Raw genomic sequence first — 21,324 nt, 5'->3', positions numbered from 1 at the left:
CATGGAATGGTTCGAAATGTTGCTCTTGATGGCAAACCATACCCTTTGTTCTTGCCTTGCCCAACCAAGGAGGGGTTCTTCCTCGGACCACCTCTGAGGTGGCTCTAATCAGATTTCATTTCTTCACTTACTAACACAGACCCTTCTGAAAGTGTTTACCTGTCCTCGGGTTGTTTAACGTCATCGGATTGGTCCCCTGGCCCAATATATACATAGATATGGGTTCCCTGGCCTTTCACCCCCACAATAGCCTCTCGAGATTCTTCTTTCCTACTCCCTAAGAGGAAAGAAGGATTTCAATGTGATGATAGCTCCTAAAATTTCGGTATACGAGGCGTGACTTCATTAAATTCTTGTGGCTCCATGTTCCCTGCATTCTACGACGTGATGTGAATCCTGCGGTTGAGGATTTTGTTGGAAATTGAGTGGGATTTTTCCTGCTGGTAACTTTCTCTTTGAATTTCGAGCGGATTAACTCCCACTAGATTTCGCCTTCTATATAAGCCACCTCGGGAGAATCGTTCTTCCTCACTTTGTAGATCTTTGAGTTCTTTAGAAATCTCAAGTTCTCAACCATTCAGGGCTTCCAAAGAACCCAACCAAGATGGTGATCAAGGCCTAGGGAATGAGGTGGCCAAGGATAAAGGCAAGGGCAAGGAAATCAAGCCCTTTTCAGAAACCAAGGATGCCGCCAAGGCCCAGGATGGTGCAGTCAAGGCAAAGGAAGCAGAGGCCAAAGATGCTCCTGCCTTTCAATCGAGCAAGAAAGAAGACCCTCCTCCTCTAGCCAAGACCTAAGGCAAGTATAGATTGCATCAGATTTTTGGTGCGACAAAGTTTGGGTTTCACCTGGCAACATATATCATGTGTGCACAAATGTAAAAACAATCCAAGATTGATCAAGCAAATCAACAAGAACAAGGATAGACAGGTTTCCTATTTTTCAGCCTTGATAGCAGAACATCTTATAGTTAGGAGAAAAATGGTAGGTAGGTCTCCTATTTTTCAGCCTTGATAGCAGAACATCTTGTAGTTAGGAGAAAAAAGGGGTCTCAATAAGTGATTTCTCTTTCTCTTCATCACCCTGACTTTCTCCTTCTGTAGTGGAAGTTTGCCGTTATGTATAATGTACCTTTCCTTTATTTAATAAAAAAGGGGGCTGCACTTTTTACTTTATGAATCTTTCCTTTCTTTGCAATAACTATTTTCTGAATGCTGGTGTTGTTATTTTTCCCTCTAATGGGACTTAGAATTGATGCTGTTGACGGTAATGAAAAGTTGTCACCCTGACTTTATCAAAGCCGACAGTAGTGCACGGTTGCTAACTTAAATAAATTAACTACATAAAAATAATAAGGAAAATGACCATGTGCTTATACTGGGAACTGTGCAACCATCAAAGAATGCTGAATCCAAAGCAAGTGATCCGAGGGGACCATCATGTACTAAGGTTCCGTTCAACATTTATAAAGATGTCATAGTATTAATTCCCCCCAAGCATCTGTTCCGAGGATCTAGGCATGCCTTAGGTTCTATTTAATCACTTTATAGAGATGTCATAATGTTAATTTCCCCCAAACATCTGGTTCAAGGACCTAGGCATATCTTAGGTTCTGTTTAATCACTTTATAGAGATACTAAAACTAGCCCCACTCCAAATCCCCCTTGATTTGTAGTACCATCAACACATAACCTCCTGGACAAAGTGTCCTGTGCAATGAGACCATGCCAACTAATTTTCTGTCGATGTGCTGTGCTTCTGTCACTTCCTCTAATGGGGGTTCAGTGAACTCGGCCACCAAGTCCGCGAGGACTTGGCCCTTGACAGAGGTACGAGGCATATACTTGATATCAAAAGCACCCTATGTGGTAATCCTTCGCGTAGCATGCACCATTGCCAAAGTGGCCTTCTCCGCCAATGATCGATATCCCGTTGCATCGCCTCGGTATGTTGAGTGTTAAACTCGCTAAAACACCAGATTTACCATAGACAACGCCAATTGTAAGGGCCTGATTTAAGCTCCTAGCCCAACGGATATATGGACTTAAGCCCAAAAAAGCCCAAAACAATAAATTTGTAGAGAATGAGTTGAAAAACTGGGCTTTAGTGAATCAGATAATAGACCAATAGATTTTGATGACAAAGAGAGAAAGATAACAAAAGTTTACTAAGGAAAAATGTCCTTGGATTGGTCTGAGGAGACTAATTCTTAAATATTGGTCTTAAAGCTTTGTTACAGGCCTGGTCCTAGGTTGCTATGGTGTTTTTCTTACTTATTGTTCGATCCCCAACTATCAAGGTTTCTCCTCTATTTTATACTATCCTCCTTTCATTTCCATCGTCCACGTGTAGATTTAGATTGATAATGCTGATACTTGTCCCATCAACCCCTCCCTAAAGTCTTTGGGAGTAACTGTAAGGCTAAAAAGCACGGTCCAGTTAGCTGCAGAGCATTCAATGCGATGGTAGATGTGATGGTAGTAGCTTTCTCTTAGATATTTCAAGGCCTTCCTTTGTCCTGTTCCTTCTTAATACCTATCCTTTTCCATGGAATGGTCCGGAATGTTGCTCTTGATGGTAGACCATACCCTATGTCCTCGGCCTTGCCCAACCGAGGAGGGGTTCTTCCTCGGACCACCCCCGGGGTGGCTCTGATCGGATTTCATTTCTTCACTTACTAACATAGACCCTTCTGAAAGTGTTTACCCATCCTCGGGTTGTTTAATGTCCTCGGATTGGTCCCTTGGCCCAATATATATGTAGATATGGGCTTCCTGGCCTTTCACCCCCACAACAACTATATATTTCAATCATTTATTAATATAAATAATAGCTCATGAAAATTTTAATTTGTTCCCCAATATCAACCGTGGTATTGAAGTCTAGTTGGTAAATTGCATTGCTACTAGTAGCATTTGGATTCTTGGTCACGTTGTAAATGTCGTAGTTTACAAAGTCATACCCATTAGGTGGTGAGATTTGACTGAACACATGGTGTAGCTTCTTCTTTAGCGCAACTAATCGCTAACTCATACGATGCACCAAAAATATATTGAGTATGATATATGATTTATTCTTAGTTTATTTTACTAAAAAAAACAGAAATTAAATTCGTAAATAACACCATATAGGTAAAACATATATTAACAACTATATGTTTCAAACATTTACTAATATAAATAATAGCTCATGAAAATTTTAATTAAAAATGACATTTATTATTCTTTACAATGCATAAAAAAACTTATGGAACATAAATTGAATTTGTTCCCAATATACTAAGTGCAGTTCTTGATCTAACTTCAAAATAAAATCTGCAAAAATAGGAATTTAATACTTTAAAAAAGTTTTATATCCCTAAACTTATTGTTTATCGGGTAATTATTGTAGCAAAACGTTACAATACCTATCGATAAAATCACAAACCCCTTAATTCTAGCCTATCATATGATCTGAGAAATTTTGTTAAAATCCATATTTCATAACCCATAGGTCCCCATTTTCCATTAGCAAGTACTACACAATGTCCGATTGTCTCTATTGATCCCTAAGATTTTTTTTTTTTTTTTTTTTTTTTCCACTCAGACCAAATATTAGCAAAAATAAAATCTATAAAAACTCTAATATATGTAGAAACATCATTTCCAAACACATATGTTTAGAATCAAAACATACAAACGGTAAAACAATATTTCTATCAAATTATCATATATATATATATATATATAATATGTGTCCAACATAAATAAGACAATTCTGAAACAAATTGTAATTTATTCTAATCCAAACCTACTCTCTCTGAAAATCTAGGAGACCAAAAATTGAAATTGTTAAAACAATAGGTGTATAAGAATAACCAATGAACAATTTGGATGATTATTAAATAATAATAATTAACTTAACAGTATTCAAATATGATATAAAAACCTTGAACAATACTTTGAAACCAAAATGTCACTGTTGAATGTCCAACTCTAGAAAACAATTTCGAAGTAATTTGAATGGACTGAATTGGACTAAATGAAACAAAGTGGACCAAATGGACAAAATATGACTGAATAGGAACAAGGTAGACTGAACAAGAACAAATGAACCAAATAAGACCGAAGTGGACCTAATGGACTAATTGAGACCAAATTGGACCGAAGTGGACATCCTAGATCGAAGTAGACCAAATAAGACCAAAGTAAACTGAATAGAACCGAAGTGGACAAACCGGATCGAAGTGGACCGAATAGGATCAATGTGGACTATATAGGACTGAAGTGGATAGAATGGACGAAATAGAACCAATATGGACAAAATAGACCGAATAGGACCAATAAGAACTAAATGGCCCAAAGAGGACGGAAGTGGATCAAAGTGAACATAATTGACCGAATAGGACTAAATAGAACTAAAGTAGACAAAATGGACCGAATAGGACTAAAGTAGATAGCATGGACCGAAATGGACCTAATAGAGCCAGTGTGGACTGAATAAGACTGAATAGACCGAATTGGACTTAAGTGGACAGAATAGACTAAATAGGACCGAATTGAACCAAAGAAGACAATGGACCAAATAGAACCAATGTGGACCGAATAATACTTTTGAATATTTTTCATTTTTATTGCAGTTTTAGGGCTCATATTTTTAATTTTTAATATCTATTTTAGTATTTTCTTTGTATATTTTTAATTCAAAACTAAATATTTTAGCACAAATATAATAAAATTTCATACTTTTCAACCCAAAAATCAAGAAAAAAATGAATTTTTGAGCTAAATTTGAAAAGAAAACCTACAAAAAGAATCAATTTAAGCCCCAATTAATCTAAAATGGACTGAAGGAGGGACCAAAATTGACCGAGTGAACCGAATTGGACTGAATTAGACCTAATTGGACCGAAGGTAGATGTATCAAACTGAAATAAGGTCTCAAGTTGACATCTTGATACACTGATTTACCATAATTGTTTAATTTTTAGGGAGAACAATTTTTTTTTTAAAAAAAATTAGAGAAAAAATTATACATTATATTACACTAAAAAATAACTATTTATTCCCACAAATCACGTGGCTTGCTACTAGTTCTTAAAATAATATAAACTAAGAACAACATAAAATGATTTGAAGGTGAAGGTATTCATAAAGGTTACCTCTATTTGAAAACAAAGGGGTGATAGAGTTGTCAAGCTAGCAACCCTAAGTCTGTATGTTTTTCCGGGGATTACGGTTATTGCATAAGGAGAGCATTCTGAATTTGATGTATTACAAGTGTCGGCCGTGAGGGATGCACAAGAGCAGTTGAATTTCCCTTTTCCTTGAATCAGAAGGACTGGAATTTGATAGAAGCAGTAACTTTTAGACAAAGAATAACAGAAAAATATAATACTAATTCGATTTGTTATATATGGTACAAGTAATGCCATTTATGATTTACCTAAGGCTCCCCAACCCAGACAAAGGGAATGTATCCAGTGTCTTGTCCACAAGTTACATTACATATGGTACAAGTAGTGCCATTTATGATTTACCTGAGGCTCCCCAACCCAAACAAAGGGAATAGAGGACAATCCAGTGGCTTGTTCATAAGTGCTTTTGTGGTACCAATCAGTAAGGATGATGCTCCGATCTTAATCATGGGCAAATGGTTCTGTAAAATTATCATGAACTGATACACGGATCGATCCATATAGCCTTGATTCTCTTTGCATTCCATAGCGTGCATGGTATAGATAAGTTCCAGCCTGCAAATAAGCAAAAATTAAGCAAAACATACATTATTAATTTTGGGACTAATATTTGGGTTATTATTGAAGTTATAGCAAGGGGGAGACAATTGCAGAGACTTTAATCTTTAGGCTACTAAGAAGAAACACATACCCTTTCAACCTTGAACTCTTATTTGAAGGTGTCCCCAGGTACTACTGGACATTGAGTCATGTTGGGTTTTGTGGAGCTTAGTTGTGTTTGATCCAGTTGATGACCCAACCCGACCTGAATAATGTTGTGTGTTTTTTAATGGGAGATTGTTTGAGGCTTAGTCCATGGAGCGGAGGCTTGTGCCCCCAAGAAAATTTTTGGCCTGTTTTGTAGTCCATTATGAATCTTGTGTGCAAGATGTAAAAAACGTTTTTAATGATTAGGGTTTTGTTGTTGTTGTCGTCTTGAGAGAGTGTGAAAAATTGTAGCCGCACCTTCTATTTTTTCTCTGATAATAGTGAAATCCCTGTAACTCCGTGGACGTAGGCAAATTGCCGAACCACGTAAATATTGCCTTGTGTGTGTGATTGTTTTTCTTTAACGTGTGTTTTCTCTATTTCTTGTTTCTCACAGGTTGGGAATTTCAGGTTAATTCCCTACAAGTCACCCCTTCTGTTCCATCACTCCAAGGTGTTCTAATCTACAACAAATTAAACAGATGAATACACGCACACAATAATAAATATAAAAAACATCAGTTTAGATATTATAATGTTGGTTCAAGTAGGAAAATATAGAAACTATAATTCTACCTGTCTGATTCCATGCCAATGGATTGCAAGGTTTTCTAATAATAGTTTGTTTGTAACCTCAACAATGACTGTATCACCTTCCTGGGCCAAGATTGTGGGTCCTGGAGATTTCCCATTGATCTATACCATGCACGCTATGGAATGCAAAGAGAATCAATCAGTGGAATTTTACTCATACTTTACCTCCCATTTGTAATGCCGAGTTCTGGCCTCAGCAATTGGAACATATATGAGAAATGTGAACAAACACAAAGCCAGCAGCTTGAACAACATACTTCTGTATTGTTAAATGCTCCAATGGGAGCTTAGCAAAACTCTACTAGTTTGAACTTAGAAGCTCAAAAATGGGTACTGTTAAATGTTCCAATTTGCAACTGCTTTGATGAAAGATTGGAACGGTTAATTTCTATCAACCTATATATACATATAAAATATACTCCAGGCCATCGTCAGTTTCCCTTTTTATTTATTATTATTTATTTAAGAACCTGTCTGCGTCAAATTTAGTGGGAAAAAAGACAAAAAAAGTGCACTTACAATGAAATTACATCATCGAACTTTCAGTTGAATGGGTAAGGCTTGGTTCAAGTGCTCAAGTCAAGTCCCATTTGAAAAGTTTTGTGTTATGCAACTGTTTATGTAATATGTCCTGCGAGGTCTTTGAACAATGTCTTGAAAATTTTAGGAGGTGCTAATTAGTTCAGCTACAGTCTTGAGTCTTATGGGCTGTTTGGTATGTGATTTTAAGCAACAATTTTCAGTTTTTAAACAACATTATACATATTTTCACATATTTTTTCATCTATACGTATTTTCAAAAAATACAAACAACGTTACTAGAACAATATTATCAAACGGAGTTTTTAAGGAGCTGTTTAGTAACGTTGTTCTAGTAACGTTATTTGTATTTTTAGAAATACGTGTGAATAAAAAAGTATGTGAAAATACGTGTAATGTTGTTTAAAAACTGAAAACACGTTGTTAAACTACTATACCAAAGAGGGTCTTCTAAAAAGATGTTTTGTTTTTACTTAACTTATTCACTTGATGTATTCTATTAAAAGAAACAGAATCCTAACATGGTTAGGTGTTATTTTATTAATTACACTGCGTTGATTACCTTTTTTTTTTTTTTTTTGGTCAAGTCGCAAAAAGGAAATAGCTTAGAAAGTTCATTTAGTTAATTAATCACACTTTTTTTTTTTAATTATGATTTCTTGACTTAGAAACAAATGGCAGTCGTTCTCCAACCAGGCTGTGTGCTCTTTATAATATCTGAGTCTTGATCAATATATGATAAGGAACAAAATTTAATGTGAATTCATTTTAGAGCCAGTAAGTGCAAATAATACACATCAACTCATTTCAATAATTATGAAAAATATAATTCAGATTAGTCTTTAGAATTTTGCAAGTGAAGAATGCCAAGGCAAGAAAAAAAAAAAGAAACAAAAAAAGGTTACAGAATGAAGAACAATATGTGCCTTTAATTTCTTCTTATTTTTCTTGTTTCAGACGTTGATATCAGAATTGGGCGAAAGAGTCAACAAATCAAAGTAGTACTTATATTACAGAGCCAAATGACGTGGGGCATGTGAGCTAGCATCGTGTTCATAACTCGTAAGTTGTTAACCATTGACCTTGTCCGCAAAGCCGGCTACACTTTCAGTTGGTATAAATTTCTGAAGTCTTATTACATTAACATAATTACATTACACCAAAAAAGGACAAGATTTCCCCAAGAAAAAAAGAACAAAGGACAAGAGGTTTCTTAATTATTGTGATCGGAACTCAGAAGTCGCAAAAGACTGTTCTTTTGGATAAATCTCAGTCTTATCATTTTTTGTCAAACACCTACATAGAAAATGATGCTGGAATTTGTGTTGCACCATGGACCATTTAAGTTATTCGGAAGAAACAGTGGAAATTTCGATATTCTTAATACCAAATTCATGTTGATTTCGACAGTAATGCCAAATTAAAAGCCGAAAATTTCATTTGCATTTTTATTTGTGTTGCAAAGATACATTGCATGATGATGACATCACGGTTGGAACTATTCATTGACTTGTGGGGACCATGAGTCCATGACCCCCCAAAACTATTCAATAACTAAAAAAATTACCTTTAAATTTATTTAAAATCTTTGAAAATTATAAAGAAAAATGCTAACGAGTGCTCTTAGGAAACTAGTTAAGAATCCAGTTAAAGAAAGTTTTGACATCACTTTTATGGGAACTCGTTAGCATGACTCAATTATGAATGCCCACCTCCCCCCTCCCCCCAAAATTTTCACATGTAGCTCTTTTATATTGGATAAATTTTATATTTGTTATTACTTTGGCTCCCTCATTCTTAAAATTCTAGTTCTGCTCTTGTATGGCATCGCATCTTTGACAGTCAAATAACTAAAATTACTTCCAGAAGGCACATTTAGGCACCTTGACTTACATTTTACTAGAGAAGAAAAGATGAAAATGTCATATTCTACTAATCAGCACGTAGTTTCATAGGCATATGAACACATTATTCATTAACTACAACGTCAGGAAAGCGACAAAATGCATACAAAGAAGTTTATTTAATTTGAAAGCATGGAAAATACCCCCACTAGATACAATCAAACTAAATGTAGATGCTGGTATGTAAGTGAATGCTTTAATTCTGGTAGGGTTTATCTTGACAGCTTTTTCAAAGAAGTTTAATTCCAATGATCCTTTAGTTGAGAGGAAGAAGAATAGGCAGTGCAGTTAGCCAAGGTAGAGAAATTCAAGAACATCACAGTGGAAGGGGATGCTGAATCATGCTTTGATGTATTCAATGGAGCCCTAGATGAGATGTTATGGTCTAGCTGACTTGTTATGTGGCGTTGTTAGTCCATATGATTGTGAGAACTTAAAAAAAAAAACAACTACATGTCATGAATTGAAAATTTCAAATTTGACAAATGGCAGAGTGCTTAGACACGCACGCTCATGTTGAAAAACATCACCCATCACGTGTGAAATACACATTGAAAATAAATAAAGGTTCTACTTCATATGATATACAAACGCATGTTTTTCATTGATTTGAAATTAGGGTTTTTGAAAGAAAACATACATTGATACATCTACCTTGAAAACTAAAATGATTCTTACCAAGAGCTCTCGAATTTTTAGCCAAATCTTTGATCCAACCTGTAAGTGCCAAAAAATGAGTTGACGTAATAAAATGAATTTGTAGATTTAGGAACTTGAATCAAATAACCTAGCACAGTTGAAGAAGAAGAAGAAGAAGACAAGGAATAATGCAGAGTATTAGTCCTTGGCAAAGATCCGAGGACATATATTTGTATTAGTTTGATCACAAGAGCGATTTTCTACAATATTTCTCTTTCTCAGATCATCATGCCCCCCTCTTTCAGGAGGATCTCTTCCATCATATAGCCTCTTTCAGCTGATCTTGGCCTTCCATTTGTTGATCTTGCAAGCCACTACTCGAGTGCTTGTCCCATCAAACGTCCTCCCAAATCTTCTGTAAGTTGCGGCAACCAAGACAGCACTGTTCAGAGGTTTTCTCCACATAAGTGCAGCTAGAGGGTTTGGTGGGATGTATTAAATGTGGTGGCAAATACAATCTCTCTAGTCACGTAAGGGCTAATCCCCTCTCTGAAACCCTTTCTCTATAGTGTGACCTCCTCTAGTAACGTGCCATTAACGTGGCCATGGCTAGGGTATGGTCTCCTCGGAACTGTATTAGCCTCCTTGGCATCGGGTATGACATGTGGCATTATTACCTTATCTAATTTTTGTACCCCACACAATTGTTTTTATTTTTTTAAATATTTTTTCTCCTATCAAGATTACGAATTCCTTCTTGAGGAATAGTGCTCCCAATACGTTACATGTGATTACCTAACATACTAAGGTATTGACCATACAATATCACTATGGTATACATCAAAGTAACCTACATTTGACATTTTAGTTCACATTCCTATCAAGATTGAAAGTTAATGTGTTTAGCGTTCGTGAGATTGGTTGTTAAAATAACAATATATAGTTCATAGAATAATGACTCATACCAACCCAATTCAATGTATTCTAAATACACCAACATATCAATCAAAAATCTCCACTTCTATGATCAAGATAGATTATCATGATTGTTATGTTGTAGTCTTACCAGATGAAATGCCCAACTTCATTACCAACTACAGACTAACAGTTATTAGTTTACATGGAACTTATGTTTTATATATTCTATATGTGAATTTTATTTTGATACTTAAATGACATACAATGTATCTCAAAGACTATTGCCTAATGTTCATAAAATTTTCAGAAAATAGATACTTCTACAAATTAAATAATGTCACACAAATTAAAATTTAGGGCTCAAATCCTAGCAACACAAACATTTTTCTTTTGATTATTTAGGTCTGCCAACTGTGCAGCCCAAAACTTGGCCAATAGGGTTAGAGCTTATAATTCTGTTGGGCAGTTTTGAATCTCCTTGGCCTCAAAGGTCCCTATTTTTGTCTCTTATAGATTGTCTAAGTAAAAGGAAAATTGAGAATACATAATTGTAATTTTTTTGATAACATGGTATTTGAAACTTATGGTCTTTGTTATATATGACAATTACTTTTTAACATCACGTTAGGACAACAATTTTTTTTTTTCCTTTTTTTTGCGTAGAAATTGATGTTACGGTAAGATACTTTATCAACCAAGTAAATTGAATTGCAAATGATTATTATCATGTCTTTATTAATTACAGAAGGCACACAAAAGGCTTGCCCCATTTCTCCGGGACAAAAGGATCCAATTAGAAAGAAAATAGATGAGATAGGCCCAAAGGAGGTGGGAATAGGCTCATGTCTTTGATGGGATAAATAAATGTATTTTTTTTTTTGGTATGGAAAATGCTAAAAATACTATAAAATTTAATATATAAAAATGTTTACAACAGAAATGATAATGAATTTGATTTGATAAGTTCAACAATATAATAATAAATGGAAGATAGAGTTTGACTCTTAACATGTTTGGAGCATTGGGCTCCAAGCATAAGGTGACATTAATCATTGTGATGTGTAATATACATGCATAATGCACTCACTTGGTGGGTTGGTTAAGTGGGTTGGTTAAGTGAGTCTTCTTATTGGTTGTTGGATAATGCACATTCCTTCTTATTGGTTGTTGGTTAAGTGAGTCCCAAAAAATGTTGAATTAGTTTTTCATGATTGCTGACACATGAATGAGAGAGAGAGAGAGAGAGAGAGAGAGAGAGAGAGAGAGAGCTGAATTTTCTTTATTGAACAAAACAATACATTTGTGAATCCCAAAAAAAATTAGAAAAGCAAAGAATATGGCCTGTATTGACATATGAACTATAAAGAATGCAAGAGTCGTAATCAATTAAATAAATAAATAAATAAACCTTTGCATTTTTAGTTACACATGTTAATAATCTATACCTACCCCTTAATTTTTTTTTTTTTTTTGAGAACAAATCCTTTGGTTAATGATGATTCAGTATTTATAATCTTTATTTTGATTAATTATGGCTTGCCAAATCCTTTGGTCTCACCACAGCCCATAATAGATGAAGGCAATTCCCCTACCTTGTTTATTCCTTCTTCAAACACCACTCCCATGCCCATGTAGAAATGAGACTCAATATGGCAATGGAAAAGCCAAGCACCTGGGTTATCAGCCTTGAACCTAAGAGCAGTCCAACCGTAGGGATGAAGAGGCACTGTATTCTTCATGATTGGATTCACCAAATTGTAATTCTTTGGGTCTACGTTCTTGTCAAACTTGCCTTCTCCATAGCCTAGTACCCAAAAATCGTGCCCATGGAGATGCCATGGATGTGTCTCACTATTTTTAGCTAGCATAGTGTTTGCATTTTGTAGTATAATATCAACCGTGGTATTGAAGCCTAGCCGGTAAATGGCATTGCTTGTAGTAGTAGCATTAATTGGGTTCTGCACGTAAATGTCATAGTTTACAAAGTCATATCCTTCAGGTGGTGGGGTTTGACTGAACACATGGTGTAGCTTTTTCTTTAGTGCAATAAGGTAAGGAGTGTGAGGAAGGGTGAAGGAGACATTATTAACTGACCAGCGGCGATATCCATTAATCTCATTTTGTGTGTTTAGGAACACAATGACTCTATCTGAGGTTGTGGGCGGGGTCACAATGAAATCATGGTGAGCCTTAAGGTCCGTTTGGTACATGTGTTTAAAAACTGAAAATTGTTGTTTGAAAATATTTATAGAAGTATGTGTGGGTGAAAAAGTGTATTGAAATGCGTGAAATATTGTTTAAAAACTGAAAATGGTTGTTTAAAAACACAAACCAAACACCCTCTTAATGGCTAGACTTTGATTCAATCGGGGTGCTGTGTCATTCCAAACAGGACCAGCTGGTGCATCAGTCGGAGGAGATCGCCTTGGATGGTTTGGATAGTAATTGAGAAAGCCTAAGCCTTCAGAGGTATTGACCGGAGTCCGACTAACCACGTTTGTTGTCATCCAATAATTTCTTGAAGGGTCTTGATCGGCTTTTATAAGCACAGAGTATGTCTCTCCAGAGTATATGAATAGGTTTTTCACTACAAATGGCTCTACATAGTGTCCATCTGCTTCTACCACAGTCATATTATGACCCTGCTCAAAAACAAAATTGGATGCACATCATCAGTGCGTTGCAAAACCATATGTATGCATGTCACACTAGAAGTCTTATAAAACATCACATGGTATATAGGGAAAATGCACAAATTACCGTTAATTTTACTGCAAAAGTCTTATAAATTGAAATGACAATTAATACGATTGGTGCCGCATCAACGGCATATTAAATAGATTTATGAAAAAATGTTAAAACTACTACCAATTTTACTATAAAAACTTACAAATTGACTAGACAATGAATGTGATTATTTCCACTTTCATATTATATAAAATGAATGTTGAATTACATTTTAACCATTGATAAATATCAACATGTAACATTTACGTAGTAAAATTTGTAGTATCTTAGCATCATTCAAATTTTTATATTACTTTTCTACTTTGCATTTAAAAGTTGATGCATCAATTTTATAAGGTTTATGTGGAAAAATATGTAGTAGTTGTAAGTTGTGACATCATTTTTTTTGTTTATAATTGAGGAACCTTCGTAGTATTATCCGTATAAACTAAGAATAGCATAAAATGATTTGAAGGTGAAGGCGTTCATAAAGGTTACCTCTATTTGAAAACTAAGGGCTGATAGAGCAGTCAAGCTAGCAACCCTTAGTCTATATGTTTTTCCTGGGGTTACGGTTATTGCATAAGGAGAGCATTCTGGATTTGATGTATTACAAGTGTCGGCTTTGAGGGATGAACTAGAGCAGTTGAATCTTCCTTTTCCTTGAATCAGAAGTGACTGAAAATAGATAGAAGCAATAACTATTAGATAAAGAATGACAGCAAGATATAACACTAATTCGATTTTTTACACATGGTACAGTTAATGCCATTTACCTGAGGCTCCCCAACCCAGACAAAGGGTTTGGAGGATAATCCAGTGGCTTGTTCATAAGTACTTTTGTGGTACCAATCAGTAAGGATGATGCTCCGATCATAATCATAGGCAAATGGTTCTGTAAAATTATCTCGAACTGATACACGGATTGATCCATATAGCCCTGATTCTCTTTGCATTCCATAGTGTGCGTGGTACAGATAAGTTCCAGCCTGCACATAAGCAAAACATACATTATAAATTATGATCTTTCACTAATCTGTTGAAAAACAACAACTGAGACTTGGTTATTATTGTTGTTACAACTTACAACAAGGTGAACATTAAAAAAAGAACAAAATTGCAGAGATTTTAGCCTTTAGGCTACTAAGAAGTAACACATACCCTATCAACCTTGAACTCATATTTGAAGGTGTCCCCAGGTACTACTGGACATTGAGTCACCCCTTCTGTTCCATCACTCCAAGGTGTTCCAATCTACAACAAATTAATGAGATGAATACACGAACACAATAATAAATTGATACATCAGTTTAGATATAAAGTTGGTTCAAGTAAGAAAATATGAAAACTTATAATTTTACCTGTCTGATTCCATGCCAATGGATTGCAAGGTTTTCTAATAATAGTTTGTTTGTGACCTCAACAATGACTGTATCACCTTCCTGGGCCAAGATTGTGGGTCCTGGAGATTTGCCATTGATTGTAATGACCAGCTTCTTATAGCAGTCAGGGGACTTGTACTCATACTTTACCTCCCATTTGTAACGTCGAATTCTGGCCTCAGCAATGGGAGCATATATGAGAAATGCGAACAAACACAAAGCCAGCAGCTTCAAAAACATACTTATGTATTGCTAAATGCTCCAATGGGAGCTTAGCCAAAGTGTACGAGTTTAGAAGCTCAAATCGGTAGGGTCAAATGCGCCAATTAGCAATTGCTTTGATGAATGATTTTGTTTGATTGGAATTATTAATTTCTGTCAATATATATATATATACATACTATAATATTATATATAATACATTTTCCAAGCTTTGACAATTATTTCGTTTAGAATCAGTACTTTTTGTCAATTGAGAGTTTGAGACCAGGAAAATTTCAAAGCCGTGGGGCTAAAAGTACACTTCTGCCAATTGAGACCGTGGAAATTTCAAAACAGTGAAATTCCCTCGTACTTTCATATGAAAATCATTGTATTATTAACTCCGTTAGTGTGCAACTCCGGAACATCTGTTGATGTGATATTTTCTCGGGGCTGTTGAGCAATCAACGCCAATCTTTCAAAACTTTCCAAAGATTATTTTTATTATTTTATTTTGAAAAGAAACTTTTTAAATTTTTTTATTAGATGTGAATTTTAAAAATCTATCGGTTAGATAACATATTTTTAGTATATCTTTTATGTTTATAAAATTTCATGAGAATCAAAGATTAATAGCTATATCATCAAGCAAATGTTTAAATTTCAAGTTTTGTAATATAAATTTATGCATAAAAAATAAGTTTATTAATCGAATAAAAATTAACATTTAATTACAAAATTTAACATATGTATTAAGAGCGTAAAGAAAATGTAATCTAATAATTACGTTTAAAAAATCCACACCTACTACTTAAAAGATATAAGAAGAGTTTGTCTGAAAAGAAACTTTGTTGTGTATATATATTATATATGTATATATGTATAGAGTAAAGAAGTGGCATCAATTTTTAATTAGACTATTCTAATTTAAAAAAATAAAAAAATAAAAAAGCAATGGACTGATAGTGATAGTGTTGTGGGTGAACTAATTGAAGACTTTCAAGTGTAGATCACATTCCAAGTATCCCTTTAAAAAAAAAAAAAAAAATTAACGAATTAAAAAACTTTTAAATCTACCTTACAAACACCTGTTTAGTATTATTTTTTTCTCTTTATTTAAAGTTTTGAATTTATCCTCTTGATTTATTTAAGAGAAAATTTAACGGATGCACTAAGAGTATTTGTTAATAGATTATTTTTAGAAACTTTTATGTGAAAAGAAAAAAATAACTAACTTTATGAAAAAAATTTATATTTTTCATGAAAATAATATTAAAATTTTCCCAAAATAATATATTTATATTTTCTATGAAAGTGATACTAAAATTTTCCTAAAATAGTTTATTAACAAATATTCTTTTTTTTTGAGAAACTATTAACAAATATTCTAAAATGCCATTAAGCAGACAGACATGAGATGAGACAACATGGTTTCTTAGAATTTGAAATTCTGACCAAGAAAAGCTAACTTCGTATAATAATAGGACTATAATGATAATCAAACCGCGTTGATTAACTTTTTTTATTTTTTTTTTGTCAACGCGCTAGAAGGAAATAGCTTGGAAAGTTCTTTTACGTACTTAATCATACTTTTTTATATATTTTTTTATTAAGAAACAAATTGCAGATGTTGAAAGTTCTCCAACCAGGCTTAGAGCATCTCCAACAGGGCTGGCCATCTCCAAATTTTGGAGAGAAAAGCCACTGTTCACACAAAATCAGCTCTCCAGCAGCCTCTCTATCTCCAAAAAAAATTTTAGATTTGCTACAGTAGCTCTCCAAGTCTGGAGAGCACTGTAGCAATCACTGTAGATTTTGCAAACATTATTTCTCCTTAAATTAATCCCGGTTGAATTAAAAAAATATTTTTTTCTCTTTCCTTCCTTTCTCTTTCTTCTTCACTGTTCTCTTTCTCTCTTCTTTATCTGGAGAGCAAGCGTATTTTGCTTACTCCTTAAATTAATCCCGGTTGAATTAAAAAAATATTTTTTTCTCTTTCCTTCCTTTCTCTTTCTTCTTCACTCTCTTTCTCTCTTCTTTATCTCAACGGCTACAAAACGCAAATACAATCCAAACACTAAAACAATTTTTCTCATAAACCAAATGAAATCAGAAAAAAAAAAAGAAAAAAAAGAAAAGAGAGAGACCTATTCATGAGCAAAAGAATTAATTCAATCTCAATAATCACAACCGATTAAAATTTTTAATTTTCACTCAATAATCACAACGGTAACAACAGAACTATTCTTGATCTTTTCTCTCAAACATCTCTAAACTCAGTCTCAATCAAAATACAAACTCAAATCACAATTTTGTATTCTGTTCAAATTAGAACAAAAAAAAAAAAAAAGAAGCAAAGCTGACCCATCTGAGCCTTGGTGGGGAGGAGGATATGCGGTGGTGGGAGAAGGACAAGCGGACGATCTTCATGTGTGAGAGAGAGCTCCAGCCGAAGTGCTGCTAGAGAAGAAAAGAAAAAAAAAAAAAGAATAGAGCTCCAGCCCGAATGCTGCTAGAGAAGAAAAGAACAAAAAAAAGAATAGAGCTCCAGCCGAATGCTGCTAGAGAAGAAAAGAACAAAAAAAGAAAAGTGCTCCGGAGAAAGTGCTAGAGAAGATAGAGATAAGGGAAAGGTGTGGAGGAGAAAAAAAGAGGAAAAAAGAAAAGAAAAGAAACGTGTGGAGGAAAAAAAGAGATAAGGGAAAAATAAAAAATCCTAATTGAAAAATACTACCACAATATTTTTACAATATTTTCACAATAAATTTTAAGTAACAGATTATTATTAGTTAATATTGGCGAGTAAAAAAATAATTTCAGTGGTGGGTACAAATTAAAACTAGTAATAACTTTCCACATAAATTTTGTTGTGAAAGTATTGCGTAAAATGTTGTGAACATAGCACTTTTCATTGAAAAATATAGTTGTTAAAAAAAGAATAAATGATGATTAAAAAAGAATAAACAATGAATGAAAAAATAATATTTAAATGAGATAGAGAATGGGATAGAGAATCTGTTGGAAAGTGTATTTGAAAAAGTGGGTAGCTAAAAGCTAAATGTCACTGTTCATTCTCCAAACAGGCAAAAATTAGGCAAAAATTTGGAGAGGCTGCTGGAGATGCTCTTACATGTGCTCTTTATAATATTTCAGACTTGATGAATATATGATATGGAACAAAGTTTAATGTGAATTCTTTTTAGAGTCAGTAAGTGTAGAGACAGAATATAATTTTCAAAATTCACCTATGACAGTATTACTATTAGTGCATAATAAAAATAATGTTAATAATGAATTTATATAATAATAATATACAACAAATTATTTCAATAATTATGAAAAATGTAACGTAGATTAATCTTTAGAGTTAATATTGTAAGTGAAGAATGCCAAGACAAGCTTAAGGTTCCAGAATGAAGAAAAGTATGTGCCCTTAAAATTTCTTCTCTCTTTTTCTTGACCGTTGAGCTGGTCCGCAATGCTAATGGTTAGTCGGTATCTGAAAATTACACACAAACAAGGACAAGAGATTTCTCAAAAAAAAAAAAGACAAGAGGTTTCTTAATTATTTTGGTCAGAAGTCGTAAAAGACTGCCGTTTTGGATAAATCTATCTCAGTCTTATAATTTTTTGTCAAGCACCAGTAGGTCCTATATACATACAAATTATGCTAAAATTATAGTAGTATCTTTTAAAGTTTGTGGTGCACCATGTACCATTATTTGGAAGAAACAATGGAAATTTCGACTTCATGTTGATTTTGACAGTACTAATGCCAAATTAATGCCGAAAAATTTGTTTGCATTTTTATTTGCAGAGATGCATTGCATGGCCATGACATAGCATCCTCGACAATCAAATAGCTGAATTTAATACCAGAATGATGTTATTCAAAGTTTTTGGTGAACCATGCACCATTTAAGTTATTTGGAACAAATAGTGGAAATTTCGACATTCTTAATCTCAAATTCATGTTGATTTTGACACTAATGTCAAATTAATGCCGAAAAATTCGTTTGCATTTTTGTTTGTTTGGCAGAGATGCATTGCTTGATGATGACATCGCATCTTCGACAATCAAATAGTTGAAATTACTACCAAAAGGCACATTTAGGCACTTTAACTTACATTTTACTAGAGAAGAAAACATGAAAATGCCATATCCTAATGTTACAAAGAAATATAATTCCTCTTTATCTATTAATCAGCATGGAGTTTCATAGGCATATATGAACACATTATTATTATTATTATTATTATTGGAACATCATCATAAAAGCGACAAAAAGCATACAAAGAAGGTTTTTTTTTTTTTTTATTCCATTAAAAAAAAATTATTTTGTAAGCTTGGGAAGTACCCACTAGATATAATCAAATAATTGTAGATGCTAGTATTTCAGTGAATGCTTTAATTTTAATAGTAGAAGCCCGAGATGAAATAGCTAGGGTTTATTTTGACAATTTGACAAAGAAATTTAATTCCAATGATCCTTTAGTGGAGAAGCGGAATAGAATATTGGACAGTGTCATTAGTCAAGGTAGAGGAATTCAAGAACATCACAATGTTGTATTAATTTCTCTCTTCCCCCTTTTGTTTGGGAGGCTTGGTTAAGAGAGTCTAACAAAGAAATTATTGGGTCATGCTAACGAGTACCCTTAGGGTAATGGTTAACAATTTATTTTAAGAAAGTTTTGACACCACTTTTATGGGAAATGAAAAAACTGTCACAACATTAATTACTTTTTTTTTTCCCACATCAAAACTTTTTTTAAATAGATTGTTAACTATTGTCCTAAAGGCATCCGTTAGCATTTCTCATAAACAAAAAGCATTCTAATTTTCTATTCTCTAAATAAGATCAAAAAAGCATTTACGTACACATTGGTGACTAAGGCTGCAAGGTATTCCCATCATGATTAGAAATTAGAATATTAAAATAATGTGTTCTATTAATATTGATAACCTATATTTTGACGTTTGAGTTCATATTCCTCTAAAGATTGGGAGTTAATGTGTTTAGCATTCATGAGATCAATTGTTTGAGTGACAATAGTTTTTAGAACAATAACTCACATCGGTCCAATTTAATGTATTTCAAATAAACTAACTTATCAATCAGAAGTATCCACTACCATAAAGAAGAAAAGCAAAACAACTAGCTAACAATATAAATGTTGTCAACGCATTGGCAGGGGAAAAATTAAAGAATTGCAAGAAACATGAAAAGAAGAAGAAGCAGGAACAAAGATTCAGGTAAGGTGACTACCCCCACCCCTCAATTGGTTTAAGTTAAACTCTGACGGTTCATCCATAGGTAATCCTGGCTTGGCTGGAGTAGGTGGATTGATTCAAAATGAAGATGGCGAATGGGTGAAAGGTTATGCAAGAGATATAGGTAGTGCCACTAGTGTTGCAGCTGAACTATGGGCATTAAGAGATGGAATTCGCTTATGTATCTCCCTTAAAATCCTAGCGGTGATATTTGAGCTTGATGCAAAGTTGGTAGTTGATCTTTTGAAGAAAGACTTGGAGAAAGCAAATGGCATTGATGTTTTGGCTGCTGATTGCAGAGAAGGACTTAACCAGATCCCTTTGGTGCGAATCCAACTTTGCTATAGGGAGGCAAATAAATGTGCCAATGCACTAGCGCGAAGGGGAGCTATTATGGATCAAGATTTTACTATTTTTATGGATCCCCCTTTTGATGTTGTATTTTTGCTTAGATTAGATTCTGCTGGAACTTTGTTTGATTGGTTTGTTGCCTCTGGTTCAGAGGTCTTTTAGTTGTTAATGCATTATCCTCCTTACCAAAAAAAAGAAAAAAAAAGAAGAAGAAGCAGAAGCGATATCATTGGGTTGACTCCCAAAAAAAAAAAGGAAATGGCATGCCGAGCAGAAGCTCGTCCTTGGCCATTTCCTTAGGCCGTCCTTGACTCCCATGGTGCGTCCTCGGCCCTGTCTCTCCTCAGCACAGGCCTTGGGCCTTAATATGAAATGGGCTGGGGTCATAAACTCTCTGACCCCACAATAGCCCCTCAAAATCCTGCTGTCCGACCTCTTGGTCGGAGAGGAGGGTTTTGGTGATGCCACGTCTTTATTGCGGTCTACTTAGCTCTGCCCTTCATAAATGCGGGTGTCTCTTCATCTATCTAAGAAACACGCCGGACTACGAGACATTCCTCTGAATTCATTCACGATGCGCTCCTGCCGTTTCAGTGTTTGAGACGCGTCTTTAAGAATTTCCCTTTACGAGACCATTTAAATTCGACGGTTATTGACGGCGTGGGGAAGTGGAGTGGGTATATTCTTATTTACAGATTTTCTTGAAAATTTGGATAGATTAAATGCCACCCGTTTTGCCCTCCATATAAGAAGAAAGGCAAGAGGTTACTTCTCTTACACAGAGGCCCTTTAATCCTTTTAAAGTCTTAAACCCTTAGCTTCCCCCAGAGTCTCCCTTATCCGCTCGCTTACACCTTGAATTGTGATACGTT

The 21,324-nt window shown here is 34.4% G+C and overlaps 1 protein-coding gene and 1 pseudogene across 1 annotated transcript; both read right to left on the bottom strand.

Annotated features, from left to right (window-relative positions):
• Positions 1-1,643: 1,643 nt before the first annotated feature.
• On the bottom strand, positions 1,644-6,773 carry LOC115950444 (annotated as a pseudogene).
• A 5,081-nt stretch (positions 6,774-11,854) lies between these two features.
• Positions 11,855-15,476, bottom strand: LOC115949685 (L-ascorbate oxidase-like). Its single transcript, XM_031066977.1, has 6 exons — positions 14,608-15,476; positions 14,408-14,500; positions 14,023-14,235; positions 13,745-13,924; positions 12,859-13,161; positions 11,855-12,708 (listed from the first exon to the last, which is right to left on the bottom strand). Exons 1-6 carry the CDS (start codon positions 14,866-14,868, stop codon positions 12,049-12,051), a joined length of 1,710 nt encoding a protein of 569 aa, XP_030922837.1. The 5' UTR covers positions 14,869-15,476; the 3' UTR covers positions 11,855-12,048.
• Positions 15,477-21,324: the final 5,848 nt, after the last annotated feature.

Source organism: Quercus lobata, chromosome 6 (assembly GCF_001633185.2).
Source record: "Quercus lobata isolate SW786 chromosome 6, ValleyOak3.0 Primary Assembly, whole genome shotgun sequence".
Taxonomy (NCBI): domain Eukaryota; kingdom Viridiplantae; phylum Streptophyta; class Magnoliopsida; order Fagales; family Fagaceae; genus Quercus; species Quercus lobata.
This window is presented reverse-complemented; position numbering and strand designations above follow the sequence as displayed.